Here is a 21,169-nt window from a genome sequence, read left to right as displayed (position 1 = left end):
CTGTGGAAACTAAGGCATTTAAGATCATTGGTATCTCCCGCAGTGAGGCTGAGTCTTTGGACCTCTCACTCTCTCACTTCAGGCAAGTTGGTGGTCTTTCTGTCTTCTGCCATCTCCTCTCCGGTCTCACCCCCCTGCTCTGTCTGCAATATATCCATTTCTGCAGGGAGCTCAAGGTCCGCCAGCAACCCCCTTCCGGTAAAACTACCAAAATCACGAATCACTGCTCACCTTCACTCTTTCATTCCTCTTTTTTTTTCCCACCTTTGGAATAAACTCCCACACTCTTTGCAATCCCATTCTTCCCTCCAGGCCTTCAAAACTGTTGTTCACCACCACCTCTTATCTTCCCCCATGCATAACCACGATCTTTTCTATCCCCGTTAATCCACCCCAAACCCACCCCTTTCAAATTCCCTAATTTCCTTTCTGAAAGTCCCTGTAATATCCATCTTGTATATACCGTGTTCCCAACCCCATCCCTCTCCCTTCCACAGATCTCCTCATGTCTCTGTTCCCCACTGTTGTTTCCTTCTCTCTCCTGTCCCTCTTGTCTCCTGCCCCCATTGTTGTGCGTTTTGTGTTACTCCTCATATGAGCCTCGTCAGGGTGTACAAAAAAAAAATCATGATTGTTCTCTTCAACATTTAAACTGTAAAACAGGGATTTCAAAAGTTATTTTTAAATTGTTGGAAAATCAACTGTAACCAATAATTTTTGTCCATGTCAACTATTATTTATGTATGTCCAGTAATATACTTACATCCTCATACTTCTCATTATACCATTAATGTGTAGGTACTTAACACAACATATATTTAATATTTACAAATTGCTATTATCACTGTGTTATAACTTAAATGCTTCAAGTCTCATTTTGTGCCATCTTTCCTTCCCTAACTTTTTTGACAGTTTGCACAAGCAACATTTTGCCTAAAGACCTGCCAGATGTAACGGTGATTGCCTCACGCTGTACCTCAGAATGCCAGCGTTATGGCCACTCTGACCACTGCTGGATGCCTCTCAGTCCTGCCTCTGAAGCTGCTCTACTCCTGGATCAGCCATCCAACCAGCCAGGTGCCACACCACATCCTGGCCAATTGGAGCAGACACTGCCAGCCACTCCGCGGACCCATCCACCTCTAACCACTTTCTCGAGTGCTCGTGACAAGCCAAGCAGCCGCACCAGCACTCCCGCAGCCACTCCTTCTACTTCTCCTGGAACAGAGGGTGATCCAGGCCAAAGCTGGGAAGATCGCAATCGTAACCACATGCTCATGCGACAGGCCTCTCTTAATACGGGATTTGGATTGAGTGGCATGGTGGGTCGAGCTGCCATGGATCTGGGGCGAGACAAGGAAACAATACCTCTGACAGCAGCTAACCCAATGTCTGGCACCAAGTACAAGCAGGCCACCGTTTCCATCACCCCTCACAGTCGTGAGCATTATCTGTGAGCTTTGACACACCTATACTGCCAGTGGAGAGGTGAATAAGGGCATTTGGAGCACTGCCATTCCATAGGTGGACTCACCACTGTCATTCTCTCCGACCTGAGTCCTCTGTCGTCATCAGATTGTGTCGAGAAAGAGTGACTTAAAAAAAAAATCTCCAGGCAACCTAGTTTTTTGTGTGGAGGTTGTGAGATGTGCCACAGCACATAGTCCAAAGATACACCACCTTTGTGCATGGGTGGGAATATCGATGGCTCAAGAACAATGGGAAAAAAATGTTCGAAGATCGCAAACCTTTGAGCTCTCAATCCAGTCTGCCTGTGCATCAATAATTGAGGATGATCTCATCAAGAACTAAAGAACATAAAGTGACTCTTTGGGGACAATTTCATGAATAACAACAAAGTTATGGTTATTACTGCAGATACAGAATCAAAAAGGAATAAAAGAAAAGCAAATACAGCGCATTGCTAACCATTGTTCTCTCCTGGCGTGCAGCTCAAAATCTGATGCAGCACTCTAAACTCGACAAACAAACGAAAATACAAAACAAACATTAATGTGGCGTTTACAAACTTATTAAAAAAAACAAAAAAGCCATCTTACATTTTTAAAACCTGTTTAAGCGATGCTCACTTTAAATGACGTTTGATTTTAGAATAAGGGATTGAAAAAGGTATATAAAAATACAGTGTGAGCACATTTGTGCTTAGTATACATAGGCCTGAAAGCTAAGAAGCACACTTTAATCACTCCACATGGTGCGGATTATGTTTCATGCATGACCTTATCCATTTTGAATGGCAGTCCATGCGAGTGACTGTTTTTTTGGGTGATTACATGACAATCGTGTTTCACTGATTGTACTTTGACATCTGCAGCATCTACTACTACCCATTATAAAACTTCAAAGAGTAACCAAAGTGCATTACCTGGTTTAAAAACTGTTGATATGATGACGAACTCGCTTTTCTCCCAACCGTATATTATATCGGTAAGGTTTTTCAGACACGGTAAACGATGAATAGTCAACAAAGGTTCCTGCTTTTCAATTGCTGTTTCGTTTGTCGTGCCCTGGTATAGTTTTGTCTTAAAAGTTGTAAAGTATGTAAATAGATGTTATTATTTGTTACGAAGTCGGTACACATACTATGAACTGAGTGACACTCATTGCGTGCGTGTACCATTCCGCTGCTCTGAAAACCCATCATTTATTTTCTTCTTTTTTTCGTGGCTTATTGATTTCAGACTCCATTTTTATTTATTTTTATTTTAGTTCATGCCATATCGCCGAGCTGCAGATGGAAATAGCAGCGATGGTCAACCGTAGTTTTTACACCCATCTGAGTGAAATCCAGGGTTGCAGTGGAAGGTCTATTTTTTTGTTTGGGAAAACAGAAATCTTTTACAGCTTTTCTTGGGTGGCACTGTACCTTCCTGCTGGCCCAAGCTGCCCTTTCTGCTGCTGTGCCTTTTTTCGAGAATGCCGTGGTCGGGAGAAAGGAAAGCCAATGTTTGTGCATTTTTGCAAAATGGAAACGAAAATTATTTTGTTTCCAGTTACTTTCCTTTAATGGACTCTTCAAGCCATGATGCATGAAAAATATGTCTGAACATCGTGCTTGCCTGCCTGCTCTGTGTACATGCAATTCGACTGAGGCCGATCTTATGGCCTGGACCGTGCAGACAAATGTGACGGCGAAGATGGTCTTGCCAACGCAATGACAATTTGCTGCTGGCATCACGGCCTCATAATTTGGCATGTCTGTTACAATTGGTGAACCATTAGCCGTGTACACGTCTTTTCGTTGAAGCTGATCGTATAACGTCTTGATAGTCGACATACTGCGTACAATGTGCTTCGTTAGTCATACCTCTTGTGGTCGTTCGTACCTGTGTTAACAGTGTCATGGGAAACCATTTCTAATGCGGCAACTACCCGGTTCACCTTTATAGTTCGAGACTTTGCAGTTCCGAGTCAGGTAGGTTTCAGACATCGTGCCACCCCAGATGCCGGAAGGACAAACAAGAAAAGTAACGGGGAGAGGGGTGTGACAGTTCTCCCCTCCCCCAATTCCTCCCCTCTTCTAACTCTCATTTTCCCCAAAAGTTACATGCTGTCCCCTTTCCACAGTCTCACTTCATTCTGAGATCCACAAAAAAAACAAAAATAGCACTCTCCACCACAGCAAGGATTTACAGCCAAACCTCAACCCCGACCTGCTGGAACACCTGTTTAACAGCACGGACCACCATCAGCAGTTCGTGCAGCCCACTGTGGGTCAGGCACATATGGTGCAACTTCAGATGTTTTTTAAGCGTGTGGCTGCACACCGGCCGATCACGGTCTGCCAGGGTCCAGGCCAAAGCGTATAGCACTTGTCTGTAATGTGCTGTTCTTATGCTTGATGTAAGAAGGTACTACTGACATAAAAACGTACTGCAATCATTAATAAGCATTTTTGTTATAGTAATTGTATTTATAACTGCGCTCCGTTTACTATTTACATGTGCGGTATATTTTTTGAAAGAAAAAGAAAAAAAAAACGCCTTGCCGATTCCTTGTTGTGTTTTAAGAAAAGAAGTAAAAAAAAAACGACTGGTCGTCCTTTTGTGGTCACTCATTCATATGTGTGTAAGTTTTCACTCTTTCAAACATTTTTCAAAAGGTGAATTGTATTATATACGTTATAAGAAGGGTATAATTATACAAACTGATAAACGTGACAGATGTGTGATCATCGTCATTGCTGTAGCAGCTTTTTGTATGTCACAACTCAGCTTTCCAAGGAACAACAATAAACATTTCAAAAGCTTCAATTTATTCTCACCTTTATCTCAGAAGCAATGTCTCAACATTTCTCAATGCACTGCAGCACATCACAATGACAGTACTTTTGGCCATTATGACGTAATTCATCGTGTCTCCGCATTGTCTGGCTTCGCAATTAGCGGATAATTCTCCTGCAATATTGCTCATACTTTGCAACACTTGCTGCATCTTCCCCCGAAGCCCGAGTGAGCACCACCTCGCCAAGTAATGTGCAAATATAGAACCATCATTTTGGTGCACCTTCAACACTAACGACTCAAACATAACCACAAGTAGTGGACTGGATGGAGCATTGGCTATCCAATTCGCCAATGCTGTTACACCATCGAAAAAGAGCCTCAAATGTATCGATAGATTGGAATCGCATGCACGTAAGCGGCTCGACATTTTGATATTGTTAATTGATCGGAACGCATTTGCGTCAACTTGACATTTACAGCACGCGGGTCTAATGCATAGGTATACAGTCACAGCAAGGTTCTTCGATCATTAGATGATATTGGTTCATTGCTATTTCAAATGCAACAATCACAGCAGAAGCACCACACCGTGGAGCAGATCGTTTTTTTTTTTTTCCAAAAGGACTTCAAGCCTATTGTCTTGCTCTCACTTAACGGATTACATTGCAAATACCTTGACATCCTTTGAACATGTGTAGGGCTTTTAGTCATCCATTTTGATTGGATTTCATAAAATTTAACAAGGTGCTGATACTCCAGATCCCCCGCTTTTTTGGGGTGGTACAAGGAATAGATCTGTGTCAATATGAAATCTAAATTTTGAACTGTTTTTCAAATATCGTGTGCACAAAGCAAGTTACCGAGATAGTTGCCAATGGGAACAAGATTCAGCCAATCACAGCCGTGGTCTAATCAGGTTGATATAATGTCATGACGAATAGATATCTCAAAAAGGAAAGGTAAATGTACAATGGTTTTGGACAAATGGACAGGTGGTCGGTCAGTCAGTCAGAGCTTACTTTAATGTCCACGTCTCTGACCTTGTCGGAGGGATGGGGGGACAAAAATAATTGGCCTACAGTGAGCATAAAAGAAAAGCAAGGTGGAGGCTATCTTCCATTGACAGGAAAGGTAAGACAAGATGTCAATGTTGTTCATTATACTGAACATGTTTTAATTACATTTCTCTTCATTCCTTTCAGCCTTCTTGTGCAGACATTCAGAATGTTGAACAAGGAGTGAAATAGTTATGCAACATGCTCCTCCTCATCAAACATTAGGCATTTAATCCAATCCAGGTGACTCGATAGATCCCCGTCTATATCTGTCAAGAAATGCAAGTAAAACCGAGCCACCAAAAACCACCCCTTTGGTGATGCACAATGACAATGAGTGGTATCTCGTGGTATGAGAGGTCTGTGGAGTATGCCATGGTATCTTTCACAATAACATGGTCTTTTGGCCGACATGTGGCCAAATAAATCCTTCCTTCAGTCTCAGTGCATTAAACAACAACAACGCACATGTACATGCAGGTGCTTGGGTTAGGCACAGCCTGAAGCCTGGCCCTACGCATGAAGGGGGTGCTGCTTTCTATGCCCACCCACGGGCATGAACTCTGCGGGGCAACTGCAATAGCCACATAATGTTCCCTTTGTTCGTCCCAATCTGGGCACCCCGCGGTTAATCACAGTCCTTTCAATGCACTAGTTTCGAGTTGAAAAAAACCATCCAGCACATTACCATCCATTAGGTTTTGCGCAAAGCTTAGCCCCATCTGAAAGGACAGACATGCCAGATCAAACGTGCGCCCGCCGCACTTATGGCAGATGTTGGCAGTGAGTCAAACAGTAATGCAGATTCTCCCATTTTCTGGCTTTCGTAGTTGTGCCAGTTTTTAACTTTGATTACTTCTTTTTCTGCAGCAGCGTTTTATCTTATTACTTATTCCGCTAATGTTAAGGGTCAACACGAAGCCACCATTTTGTCATTTATTCATGCTCTATGCAAAATACACTTATTAGCTTCTCATAACCACTTCATCACAAATTTTTTTGACCACCTGCACAGATAATGTCCACTTATCTGGATGTTACATTTTCAGCTGTGTGGGTGGGTGGAAGCCTTCAAACTTTGTGTTAATGGGATTGATTGAATAGCTATTGAAAGGAAGTTCGAATCGAGATAGTTTCAAACAACCTCAACTTCATCCAGCGAAATAGCTCAGCACTCGAGGAAAAAACATAAATGCTATTATTTTGCTCTGGCAATAATGCACTCATTTTGAATAAAAATGGTGTCATGCTTTTATCCGAAATAATTCAGTTTTCACAAAGCCAGAGGATATGGAACATCACATCAAAAGCCATTTGTTAACCTTTGTGTTACTCTTCAGAGCAACCAACAAAGAATGGGAGAACTACAAACAGCCAGCCTATTTGATCTGATTTGATCATGCACCAAAGTACTGCTCTCCAGAGCATTGGTGCTGTGAAAGCAGTTTCTTGGCAAGGGGTGAAACTGGGTGGTTTGCCATTGCCATCCCAGTTTTGTTTGTTCTTGCTTTAGCCTGGAAAATTCTGAGGGGCTTGCGTGGAAGTACGTAGCAAGTACCATTTTTTAAAGTCTTTGCTATGACTCGGCTGAGGTTTGAACAAAGACTCAGAGGGGATGCTCAAACCATTAAACTCCCAAGTCTGGTTCCCATCATGTACAGCCTTTTGGCTGCTCGTTGCATCATTGTTTAGGGGCACGGCTATGCCTCTTACTAGTTCACACTGGTGATCATTTCACCAACCTTGGAAGGATGACAGGCTGAGTCAACCCCCTGGTGTTAATTCAGTGGAAATGGGTCTCAAACTCAGGACCCCATGATCACAAGCCACCACCCCAACTGTGAAGCCAACGCCAGGCTACCAAGTCTGGTAGCTAGCCTATATGTGGAGCTTTATTTGCTTACAGATAACTTTCAACAGAAAAGAGATTAAGGTTGCAGCTTTGACTCCAATTACCCCGCTCACACGAAGCGAAAAGCAGGGTTAAGCATTTGGTTCACTTTGCCTGTCTGTATGTCTTTCTGCAAACGTCACTTTATGACTGAGGAACCACTTAATTTCAATAGAATTTTATATTTTGAACACAAATTGGAAGAGGAATTAGAATACGAGCCTGCGGTTTAGCAGAACTGTACTTTGGCTCTGAATTTGGCAAACTGTACGGAATGTCATCCCAATCGCACATACATAGAGAGAAGCGAGGTAATTTTGTTTTGTCTGTCTCCTTGTCTGGCAGTCAAACAAAATTGAAAATCATTCCCAACATGATATTTACTATTTTTAGAGTTGTCCTAAAGGACAGAAACAACAGGCACAAATATCGAATGTAACATGTTAAATAAGGTGGGGGGAATGATGCTGCATCATTAACGGTGGTAAACATTTCCAAAAAGAATTTTTCCTACAACCTTCAAAATATTTATTTTATTTCAATATAATTATATAATTGAACACTGTAGAATACAAATCACCTTCTCGAGACTTTAAAAACCCGTTCATTTAGCAATACTTATTATGACATACTTATTATAACAAAATATTATGACATTTTACATCATCACTACCAATCAAATTTTCTGCTCAAAGACACTCCCCATAGACCATCAAGACTGTGCAGGGCAGTGTATTCTATGAACTCTCCACTTTGTAATATTATGGTTTGATTCAAAACTTTTACCTTCCCTGGAAATGCAATTTCCAAAGTGATTATCAAATACTTACTTGCTCTTAAAATTACTTTCAAACTATCTGGCTACATTACGGGGATATGTTTGTATGTATGTATGTACATATATATATATATATATATATATATATATATATATATATATATATATATATATATATATATATATATATATATATATATATATATATATATATATATATATATATATATATATATATATATATATATATATATATATATATATATATATATATATATATATGAAGCCTGGTGTTGGCGCAGTGGTAAGGGCAGTGGCTTGGGACCCAAGAGGTCCTGAGTTCAAGCCCCGTTGGGACACTGAATTAATATATGTATATATATATATATATATATATATATATATATATATATATATATATATATATATATATATATATATATATATATATATATATATATATATATATATAAATAAATAAACCAAGTCGAAAACACCAGGGGGTTGACTCAGCCTGCCATCCTTCCGAGGTCGGCGAAATGAGCACCAGTTGTACTGGGCCCGGTGTATGCCCCGGTTAGAATAGGTGTACCATATCCCTGTGTGTCGTAAGAGGCGACCAGGGTTGCGTCAGGAAGGGCATCCGGCGTAAAAACCTATGCCAAATCATTATGCGGACAACAAAACGACAGTTGGTCCGCTGTGGCGACCCCTAACGGGAGCAAGCCGAAAGAGGAAGAAGAAGATATATATATATATATATATATATATATATATATATATATATATATATATATATATATATATATATATATATATACATTTTCAATAGAATTATATAATTGAACACTGTAGAATACAAATCACCTTCTTGGGACTTTAAAAACCCGTTCATTTAGCTCTACTCAAACGAAATATTGTGACATTTTACATCATCACTACCAATCAAATTTGCCATCTTATTCCTTGATTTATTTTTGATTTCATGATTAGATATTTATCGATATGCCATCCTGATGAGGGCAAACAAGCCTGAAATCCAGACAGGTGGCTCCGTTTGATGTTTAACTGATGTTGACCATGTAATATTTGTCTGTTTGACAGTCACCGGGCCGAGGCCTCCAGGTTGGTGGAGATTGTCCAGTGGAGATTGCAGCAGTGCTCATCACATCCCACATGTTTCGATTCACCCACTGAACACATCATGTGTTATGAAGAGGTTGACCTGAAGAGGTTCCATCTCATATATATATATATATATATATATATATATATATATATATATATATATATATATATATATGAAATACGAAGACACACACACATCTCTCACCTGTGAATGGAAGGAATAACCAACTCGCTCTCACCTAATCAATTAAACCCAGGTGGCTAAGATTATATAAATAAATCCACTCCTCCCATGATCTTCTTGCCGAAGAAGCTGCAGAAAGCAACCATGAAAAGCTACCAAGGTAAGCACTTTGCTATTTCAATCCCTTTCCAGAGTTCCTCCACAGCTGTGAAGATGTTCACAAATAGTACATACATGAGAATCCCAATTCTCCACTGCCCTCAGTTGCCAGACCGGTTTCATCACTTGTTGGCAATTTATCAGCAACAGCGCAGACAGAAAATGCATTTTATGGTGCGTCTTTTTAATTATTTAACAAAGGTAAAAAAAATATCTACAAGAAATCAAAATACAAATATTCAAAACAAGAAATCAAACAAGAATCAAACAAAAATCAAAGAAACAATAAGTCAACCAAGAATCAAAGAGCACAACGGAATCATCGGACACAAAGTCAAAAAAGATGTCACAGGATAAGAAAAAAAAATTTAAAAGGAGAATAACGGGAAATCAAAGAAGAAGAAGAAATCAAAGAAGGAAAAGAAAAGGAAATCAAAGATGGAGAAGAAATCAAATAACAAGAAGTTAAAGGAGAAGAGGAAGAGGAAATCAAAGGAGAAGAAATCAAGGGAGAAGAAGTAATCACATGAGAAGAAGAAATTAAAGAAGGAGAAGAAATCAAAGAATAAGAAATCAAAGGCAAAGTCAAAGGTCAAAACAAAAATAAACAAATCAAAAGGTCAATAATGAAACAAATCAACTCACCCTTTGGATCCCCATTGACTCCGCAGCACCTGGAGGGTTCAAACTAGAAGGGGAGGGGACTTTTTGGGGAGCGAGGGCAAGAGTGGGAATGGGAACGGATTGGGGAGAGGTGAGGGGAGGCTCCCTTAGCCACCTCTGAATTTCGTCCTTTAAGGATTCCCTCTCCATGGCATATGGCCACTCATTGCAGAGTTTTCATTTCTTATGGAGCCATTTCTTATAGAAGGGTAGTGTGATCTTGTTCAAGGGAGCCTTCCCTTTGTCTGGCCCCTCCTCTGGCAGTTGTGAGCTTCCCAGGTGTCCAGGTCAACCTCTTCATAGCTGGAGGAGGAGCCAGCTCCTTCATTCTCTGGCAGCGGTATCTTTCGAGTGGAGGCTGCTCCCTCTACCTCCGCCACCGGGGGAACCACCTCTCCCCGAGAGAGATCCCCTTCTACCACCGCTTTGAGGCCAATGCTTGATGCGCCACCTTCCTGTCATTTCCCCCCAGCTCCTCCACCTCTTTCTCCTCACTCATACCCTCCTCCTCCTCTTTCCTCTCCTTCTTTTCCATCCGTCTCTTGTTTCTCACTGTGGGAGGGTGGGCTGACATCACAGGCAACGGCACCATACTTGGTCATCACCCCCACCACCGCCCACAGAGGTGCGCATCTTCCTCACATAACTACGCAGGCAGGAGTGGAAGGTGTGCCCCGATGAACCACAGAGGTTACACTGCACCTTAGATTTGCAGCACTCCCTGCAGCACAGCACTCAAATGTCCCAACTGGCCACACTGTGAGCAAAATTGTTCTTTGCACCCAGAAACTGGGTGTCCCAGCTGTCCGCATCTGTGGCATACTTAAGGCATAATGACGTAAAAAAAAAAAACTTGCCCATGGTCCATCCCAATGACTATCCCATTAGGGATGTGGGTGACAGTGCCATCGTCCTTAACACATAACTTAACGCGATATTGCTGAGTTCACGTCTATATACCCAGACCATTTTGGAGAAACCCTGATGGGGTCTTGACATCGAAGTAATGAGACAACAAAAACTCCAAACAACATCATAATTGGAAACACACTCATTGTAGAGAGGTACTGTCATGACCCACTCATGGTCAGTGAGGGCCTCGCAGTCGGTCAGAGAACTGGCTGACTGAGCAGTGTTCCACCACACCCAGAACTCGGCAAACCTTTCAGCGGACTGAAAGGACACTTCAAACCCACGAACCAAGGAGATGAGGCAAAACAAGTCCTCAGCCTTGAACCCTAGCAAGTCTAACAAAACAGGACACCAAAATACCTCACTTGGTGGGACAGCTCCTTCCTTGGTGAACACGAACCTGGTGCAATTATGGCACCTTCCCACCATTCCAGGGATGTGGGAAGGTGGGGATAACACCAGGAGAGAAGGAGGGGGGAGATGTTGGCAGAAAAGCGCCAGACAGAAGTGTGTCTGATGTTTAAATTAAGAATGTGGTCATCATTGGTTAGATATTTATTGATATGCCATCTTGATGAGGTCAAACAAGCCTGAAATCCAGACAGGTGGCTCCATTTGATGTTTCACTGATGTTGACCATATAATATTTGTCGGTTTGACTGTCACCGGACCGAGGCCTCCAGGTTGGAGGCGATGCTTTTGTGTAGGACTTTGTCCAGTGGAGATTGCAGGAGTGCTCATCACACCCCACATGTTTCGATTTACCCACCGAACACATCACATTCCTACTGATTGAACCGTTTGCATTAGTGGGAACAATCTTCTCGGTGGCAGATGGACAGTTGTTCTTTGTGGATTATGTAGTTTTACCATGTGAGACATAATCTGTGTCGATGCTCACCATAACAGTCAGGAGGTGTGTCTGATGTTTAAACGAGCAATATGGTCATCATTGGTAAGATATTTATCAGTATGTCATCCTGATGAGGGCAAACAAGCCTGAAATCCAGAGAGGTGGTTTGTTTTGATGCTTTACTGATGTTGACCATGTAATCTTTGTCTGTTTGACAGTCACTGGACCCAGGCCTGTGGGTTGGAGACGATGCTTTGGTGTAGAACTTTGTCCATTGGAGAATGAAGAAGTGCTCGTCAAACTCAATAAACTCATTCCTTAAGACAAACTCAACCATCCGGTGTAGTTTCATGAAGATTGGTTTAAAATTGTGACCTGTCAGTGATAAACAGACAAGAAGAAGACGTCATTTAGAGCACGTCATTTAGAGCACGACACTTGCAAAATCCAGAAAACAAATTTGACCTCAAAAATAATTGGTGGTTGAATTCAATGACCAAATACGCAACTCTTCTTGAAATTTCAAGTCAAATGGATGAAAATTGACGATTTTAGAGATACCACCTTAGTTGTTGACCTTTTAGTCCATGTTGACCTCAAAAATAATTGTCTCGTTGAATTCAGTGAGCTGACGTGCAAATCCTCTTCAGATTTAAAGTCAATCGGATGAAAATTGAGAATTTTGGAAATACCACCTCAGTTGTTGAGCTTGAGCCTATGTTGACCTTTTGGTCTATGTTGACCTCAAAAATAAATGGCCGGTTGAATTCGGTGAGTAGAAATATAAATCCTCTTCAAATTTCGAGTCAATTGGATGAAAATTAAGGATTTTAGAAATACCACCTCAGCTGTTGACCTTGGCCTATGTTGACCTTTTGGTCTATGTTGACCTCAAAAACAATTCCTGGTTGAATTCAGTGACCTGAAATATAAATCCTCTTTAAATTTTAAGTCACCGGATGAAAATTGAAGATTTTAGAAATCTCACCTAAGTTATTGACCTTTGGCCTGTGTTGAGCTTTTGACCTTTTAACCTCAAAAATAATAGACTTCTTGCTTATGACAAACTCTACCATGTGGTGAACCTTCATGAAGATCGGTTTAAAATTGTAACTTGAAGGTGATTGAGAGACAAACAAACAAGCAGTCATAGACTGGTCCTTTCGAAATCGTCAACTTGAGCTCTGACCTTGTCTAATAAAAGCTGTCTCTCGAGAAGGTAACGAGGCAAACTCGAAGTTTCTACAATGATTCTGTCCCAAACCATCAAAAATCGAATGTTTTGGATGTTTGACCTCACTGTGACCTTGATCTTTGACCGATTTTGACCAAAATCTAATCAGCGCTAGCCACCACCCTCCTGATTCACCTGGTGTAATTTGACATTGGTAGCTTCTTCCGTTCTTGAGTTATCATTTTTTGGATGTTTGACCTCACTGTGACCTTGACCTTTGACCGATTTTTACCAAAATCTAATCAGCACTAGCCATCAGCCTCCTGATCACGTGATGTAATTTGACATTGGTAGCTTCTTCCGTTCTCGACTTATCTGTACCAAACCATCAAAAATCGAATATTTGACCTCACCGTGACCTTGACCTTTGACCGATTTTGACCAAAATCTAAGCAGCACTAGCCATCACCCTCCTGAATCACGTGGTGTAATTTGACATTGGTAGCTTCTTCCGTTCTCGAGTTATCATGCCTACAAACAAACAAACAAGCAGTCACAGACTGGTACTTACGAAATCGTCAACTTGACCTCTGACCTTGTCTAATAAAAGCTGTCTCTTGAGAAGGTAGCGACACAAACAAGAAGTTTCTAAGATGATTCTGTACCAAACCATCAAAAATCTAATGTTTTGGATGTTTGACCTCACTGTGACCTTGACCTTTGACCGATTTTGACCAAAATCTAGCAGCACTAGCCATCACCCTCCTGAATCACGTGGTTTAATTTGTCATTGGTAGCTTCTTCCGTTCTCGAGTTATCGTGCCTACAAACAAACAAACAAACAAACTAACAAACAAACAAACAAACAGAAACGGAAGTCATCAATATACTTACGAAATCTTAAGATTTCATAAGTAACAAACGGAAGTCATCAATATACTTACGAAATCTTTAGATTTCATAAGTAACAAACGGAAGTCATCAATATACTTACGAAATCTTTAGATTTCATAAGTAACAAACGGAAGTCATCAATATACTTACGAAATCTTTAGATTTCGTAAGTAACAAACAGACTGAATAACAAAATCAACTCACCGATATACTTGAAAAATCTTCGATTTTGCAAGTAACAAAGAAGAAATAGGTCGTGCATAGCACGATACTTGCGAAATTCATAAAACAAAGTTGTCCTCAAAAATATTGGTGATTGAATTCAATGACCAAATATGCAACTCCTCTTCAAATCCCAATTCAGTTGGTTGACAATTGACAATTGTAGAAATTCAGCCTACGTTGAACTTTTTACCAATGTTGACCTCAAAAATAATTGGTTGTTGGATTCTGTAACCTGACATGCAAATCGTCTTTAAATTTCACGTCAATGGGATGAACATTGAGGATTTTAGAAATTCCACCAAAGTTGTTGACCTTTGGCTGATGTGTAATTCAAAAAGAATTGGCTGGTTGAATTCATTGACCTGAAATATAAATCCTCTTCAAATTTCTCGTCAATCAGATTTAAATTTAGGATTTTAGAAACCTGACAAATGTATTGACTTTTGGCCGATGTTGACCTTTTGACCTTTTCAGCTCAAAAACAAGAGGCTTCTTACTTATGAAGAACTCTTCCACTTGGTGAAGTTTTTGTGAAGATCGGTTTAAAATTGTGACCTCGGTGTCAGGTCAGGTCACAACAGATCTGTGACTTGCTACAGGTATCATGTAAACCTGCACTATCCTGTTCCATAGTCAGGTTGTTGGGGACTAAACCATTTCCCCCACCAAGTTTCTTGGTGAGGAGGGTGTATGATATGGACACCCAGCAGGATGAAGAACAAAACCTGTCAAAGGGCGGAGGAGCTCCTTGTGAGCCAACGGCCATCCGTATCTAGTGCCAAACTGTGTCTGCGGACGTCCTCCTGCAGTTGGCTTGCTTTTGATGAGGAGGTTGGTTGCAGAATTTGCACTCCGGCCACCGTAAAACCCTACATTCCAAAAAACATTTGTAAAGCATGAAAAAATCTGAAAACCCACACCGTGGGAGTAGCACCTGTGCAGCTGCCCTTCGCAGGGAAGCTCACTGGATGACGGGATTGGGGCAAAGTCTTCTGGACCCCCAATCTTTGGTGAGAGGAGGGAAACCATGGGGTAACCTTCCCGGGTCAGATTGCAGTAGTGTGTGTCGGGGTGGTGCTGATGTGTTATCCACCAGACGGCAATCTCCTTGGGTTTACCTGAGGCGGTCCCTTCGGGTGGGTGCCCAGGATGTTCTATCCCGAAGAGAGGATGATCAACTGTCTCGGTTATTAGCTGAGCTCAAGCGTTTGAACATCGGTATTGCAGCACTCTTTGAGGTTCACAAAGTGGATTGCGGTGAGATCATCGCGGGTGATTACACCTACTATTTGTCTGGTAAATCTTATGGTTACCATGCCCAAGGAGTTTCTGTTGCTGTGTCCAATAAGTTGAGGTAACAATATATGAAACAATATGAAAATAACAATATGAAAATAAGTTGAGGTAAATGTGTCCAATAAGTCAATAATAATTGAGGTAACACAAGTGTATTATGAGACAAAGGATTTGTCACTCCTTGGGTGTCATTTCTCTGCTCTCAGTATATGCGCCGACTGAGGTGAATGAAGAACGCATTCTATGCCAAGCTCAAGTCTGTGGTTGGTCAGTGCCCCAGGCGAGATACCATTCTCGTCTTGGGGGATTTATATAAATCGACTATAAATGATAGGGATGGTTATGAGACATGTGTTGGTCCCCATGGGTCTGGAACTGTGAACCAGAAGAGCACTAAGTTCATTGACTTTGCAAGAAGTCATGGACATAGGGTGGCTGGTTCATGGTTTCAGCGCCCACAGTCACATCACTAGACTTGGTATTCCACGCTGGCAGTGTGGCAAAAGAGATTGACCATATGGTCATTGATGGTCACTGGAGGATGATACAGAATTGCAGGGTCAACCAGAGTGCTCAGTTCCTCAATAATGAACATAAGCTTGTTGTCGCCACTCTGAAGTTGCAGCTTAAATCCAGGAGAATGGTACCATTCCAGCCTAGGCAGGATGTTGGCAAGCTCAAGGATGAGAGGATCGCCAAGATCACCAGATCTTGGCGATCTGGTGATCGCCAAGACTGCAACAACTACCGAGGGGTGACGCTGCTCTCAATGCTGGGCAAGGAATTTGCTCTGGTAATTCTGGATAGGGTTCACCACCATCTACTTGAGAACCAGCGTCCAGAGCAGTCAGGCTATACACCAAAGAGGTCAACGACTGACCATATCTTTGATCAAGAGTTCGCAAACAGGCTGAATGGAGGTTTGGGGGGGGGTCTGGGTGCTCTGGAGGATCCTGAAGAGTTGTGGATTGCCTTCAAGACCACCGTCCTTGATGTTGCCGGGAGATGTCTTGGAACTCACCTCAGGGCGAATAACAATTGTGTCTCTCAAGGGACACTGGATACAATTGCCCAGTGTTACAGGGCCAGGCTGAATGGCAGAGCTCAGCTGTTTAGGGAGCTGAGGCATAAAACTGGATGTGCACTAAGGGTGGACAAGAGGCCTATGTATGAGGGATCTGGTTGGGGGTAGAGCACCACCTGTGGTCAAGTGATTCTCATCCTGCTTACAGGGAAATTTGCGCATTGCGTTCCTCTAAGACCGTCCCTCAATGTACTACATTTAGAGCAGAGGGAGGTGGGCTCTTGACAGAGGAGTTTGAAGTGAAGACCCGCTGGGCCGGTTGCTTTGAGCAGGTGTATCAGGCTGATCCACTAGCTGTCGAGTTGGATGTCAAGGGTGTTACAATCCCAATTGCTGACCCTCCAATCAACTGTGGTCCACCTTCGTTTGTGAAAACATCGCCTGCATTACTAAAGGCTGGTGGAAATGCTGTACACATGTCGTTGCATGCAGTTCTGTGTTTTAACTGGAACACAGGCATCGTCCCAACTGACTGGAAGAGGGGCCTTGTTATCCTTCTCTGGAAAGAGAAGGGTGATCGCCAAGACTGCAACAACTACCGAGGGGTGACGCTGCTCTCAATGCTGGGCAAGGAATTTGCTCTGGTAATTCTGGATAGGGTTCACCACCATCTACTTGAGAACCAGCGTCCAGAGCAGTCAGGCTATACACCAAAGAGGTCAACGACTGACCATATCTTTGATCTTCGGGTCCTCACCGAACGCAGACGAGTGTTTTGGCAAGGGCTGCTTTCAGCCTATGTTGATCTCTGCAAAGAGTTCGATTCAGTGAATCGGGATGTCCTCTGGAGGATTCTTGGTCTTTGTGGGGTGCCACTAGAACTGATCGATCTGATGTCAGAACTATACTCTGGCACTGCGAGTGCTGTGAGATGTGGTGGTACCATCTCTGACTTATTTCAAGCTGTGACTGGAGTTTTTCAGGGGTGTGTACTGGCTCCGACACTTTTCAGCAATTGGTTGGACTGGATTCTAGGGAGGATGTCGGAGAGATCAAGCTGTGGTGCATCGTTTGGGAATGTCAATATGTCTGACCGTGATTTCGCAGATGATGCAGTCATCTTTGCAGAGACTCGAGATATCATTTTGGGTGCCCTCGAGGTGCTGAATGAGGAGTCAGAACCACTGGGATTACGGGTTTCCTGTGTCAAAACTAAGATCCGGGCTTTCATTGACATCTTGGATGCTGCTATCCTGTCTGTACCTGTTTGTGATGAGGATGTTGAGGTCATGGAGAGATTCACTTCCCTTGGTAGTGATATTCATATCTCTGCTGGCTGTGAGCCAGAGGTCAACAGATGCTTGGGTTGGATTCACTCCGACCATGGATTCACTGGATCGGGGTGTGGCACTGCCAGTACCTGTGCGGGAGGACAAAAGTCCGATCTTCAGGACCTTGGTGCTTCCGGTCTTGCTCTGTGGATATGAGACTTGGACACTGACCAGAGATCTGAGAGGTTGACTAAACTCCTTTGGTACCAGGTCTCTTCGGAGAATCTTTGGCTATCACTGTTCAGACTTTATGTCCAATGAGCAGATGCTGAGATAGACTTAAATGAGGTTTGTTACCTGCATAGTCCATGAACATCACCTGCAGCTGTATGGACATGTGGCTCGTTTTCCTGACTGTGATCCTGCTCACCAGATTCTCCCAGCGAGGGAGCCTCGTGCATGGAGAAGGCAAATGGGCTGAACACATGCCTCTTGGTTGCAGAAGGTTGATCAGCATCTCAAGTATATGGGGATGGGCCAGGCATCTGCCTGGGGGATGGCCAGAAGGAGACTCCTGGAGTACTGGCATAAAGTGGACGCAGCGATGCACTGCTCCGGTGCATGCTCCCATTCCTGACCTCGAGGCGATAAACAAACAAACAAGAAGATGTCATGCAGAGCACGACACTTGCAAAATCCATAAAACAAATTTGATCTCAAAAATAATTATTTTTGTTGTTTATGTTTATGCCAAAAATTTATGTTTTGTTTTGTTTTTTTATGTTTTGTTTTTTTGTTTATGCCAAAAATAACCAATTATAATTGGTGGTTGAATTCAATCACCAAATGTGCAACTCCTTTCAATTTTCAGTCAATTGGATGAAAATTGACAATTTTAGAAATCCGGCCAATGTTGTCCTTTTGGTCGATGTTGACCTCAAAAATAATTTTTGGTTGAATTCAATGACCTGACATGCATATTCTCTTCAAATTTCAAGTCAATTGGATGAAAATTGAGGATTTTAGAAATACCACCTTTGTTGTTGACCTTTGTCATATGTTGACCCTTTAGTCCATTTTGACCTTTAAAATAATTGGCTCTTTGAATTCAGTGACCTGAAACATAAATCCTCTTCAAATTTCAAGTCAATTGGATGAAAATTGAGGATTTTAGAAATACTACCTAAGTCATTATCTTTGGGACTATATTGTCCTTTTGGTCTATGTTGACCTCAAAAATAATTGGTGGTTTAATTCAGTGACCTGATATATAAATTCTCTTCAAATTTTAAGTCAATCGGATGAAAATTGAGGTTTTTAGAAATCTCACCAAAGTTGTTGATCTTTGGCCTTTGTTGACCTTTTGACCTCAAAAACAATAGGCTTCTTCCTTTTGACAAACTTTACCATGTGGTGAAGTTTCGTGAAGATCGGTTTGAAATTGTGACCTGTAGGTGACAGACAGACAGCAGACAGACAGACAGACAGACTAACAAAATGGAATGACCAATATTCTTCAAAAATCTTCGATTTTCGCAAATAGGTCTTGGTTCCTGGTCTCTTCACAAATAACAGAGAGACAGGGGTGAAAATATAACCTTCATCCACCTTCAGTGTCAGTGGCATAAACAGGGTGACAATGTATAGCTTGGTCGAGATTCAACCGCAGGCTAGACAGCGGGCACATACCTTTCGGTTATCCTGCCAGCCGTGCCCACTACTCCTTTCACATCTCCAATTGTTCCCACCTTCTTGTCTGCTCGGCTTGGGAACTTCACGTGTTCCACATGTCAATATTTCCATAAACACAATTAAAAGGCTAAATTGAAAAGCTTGACAGTTTCATAAAATTTCAGGTTAAGACTCAAATCAATCAAGATTTTCTCACCCCTTTCTAGAAACATTTAATGTCACACAACAACCTTCGTCCATTGAAAAACTGAAACATTGCAACAGTTCTGGGAAAAGTTATAATGATGTCAAAAATATGAAACTGGGATTTTGCAGATTTTGCAAATTGGCCCATCATTTCCAAACTGTTTGATAGAAATGGGGAAAAGTTCAATATCTCACTAGAATCAAAATAAAAAGGATTTGGGAATGTCAAGCCCATGACAGATCAGCACAGAAAATATTCTGTGAATAATGATAAGCCTTACCTTCCTTTTTGATTAAGACTCTCGTGTGGCTCGTATGTCAGGCTGAGCTTTTGTCTTTGTGATCACTGTGTAGTTATTTGGTTTTGCAAGGGCCAAGGGTTGTGTGTTTGTTCGTTGACTTATTAAATTATCCATTCATTTAATTATTACGATACTTTTCTGATTAATTTGCCTATTTATTATTGCAGGCAACTTCCAGCAATTTGTGGAGTCCGTGCCCTGTTATTATTGCTCTCATTGAGGTGAACAGTGGTCCAGTGTGTTTCTGCAGGCTGATCATCATAAAATAGACAAATTATAACGAAATATAGATTATAAAAGGTGGTTCAGAGTTTTTCGATTAACAGGCAGGGGTATAAACATTAATTAGTTGTTAAAATTGTTTACAATGTTCAGACAACACAGAGCTTTGTACATGAAATTTACCCTATCGTGGGCAAGACGTGGCATCCTCCATATGAATTCCATAGAAAGCCACTTACATTGAATTTGCTGCAAACTATTGCATGATTTTCCAAAGTGAAAAGTTCGATAATGATCGTATCTCATAATTGTCAGCTTTTAAATTCACCAGACTCGGTGGTGTAATTGTTAAAGCATCTGCTATGTCTGTGAGGTCAGCGGTTGCAACGCCACCCTGGCTGAGTCAAACAGAAGATTTTAAAAATGGTGCATGCTGCTTCCTTGGTCGATGCTCAGCATTTAAAACGAATACACCATGGACAAACAATAATAAGGTTGGCAACAATATTGCATCGGCTTGATGACCCAAATGACCTCCCCCTGCATTGAAATCCCTTCGAAGGGACTCATATTTATGTTTATATTTAATGTTTTTTACATCAAGCAAAAAATATATATATATATATATATATATATATATATATATATATATATATATATATATATATATATATATATATATATATATATATATATATATATATATATATATATATGTGCATTATTTATTGAATGACACAAAATAATAAATGGTTGAAGACTGATGTGTTGACAGATATCAGATATTGTGACTTAACCATTATCATCTCCTTCACTGTTGTGAGACCAGGAACCAAGAGCCACTGATCCCGACCAATAGGATGTGCCTGCCAGACACCATCAGGTGTCTGGTCTGCACAAGCATATCTGGAGATTTGGCAGGAGAGGATTATGTTTCTGTTAAAGTGTCATTACAGGCTTAACTCTTTAAAGTTGAAGCCAAAAGGTCAGGTCAGGTATGGGAGCATGTGCCA

General features: G+C 41.5%; 1 protein-coding gene across 3 annotated transcripts in view; it reads left to right on the top strand.

The window, feature by feature from the left end:
- The window catches only part of LOC147008638 (protocadherin-9-like), a 252,420-nt gene extending 248,146 nt beyond the window's left edge, over positions 1-4,274 (top strand). For 2 of the 3 annotated variants that reach the window (XM_085864057.1, XM_085864056.1), the window contains exon 4: positions 913-4,274. In XM_085864057.1, coding sequence (XP_085720183.1) covers positions 913-1,457 — 545 coding nt within the window. In that variant the 3' untranslated portion in view covers positions 1,458-4,274. The remainder of the gene's footprint in view (positions 1-912) is intronic. The other variant, XM_085864058.1, reaches the window with a different exon arrangement.
- The last annotated feature ends 16,895 nt before the right edge of the window (positions 4,275-21,169 follow it).

This window comes from Eptatretus burgeri, chromosome 18 (genome assembly GCF_056783735.1).
Source record: "Eptatretus burgeri isolate ZD-2024b chromosome 18, Ebu_testis_v1, whole genome shotgun sequence".
In the NCBI taxonomy this organism is placed as follows: Eukaryota; Metazoa; Chordata; class Myxini; order Myxiniformes; family Myxinidae; genus Eptatretus; species Eptatretus burgeri.
This window is presented reverse-complemented; position numbering and strand designations above follow the sequence as displayed.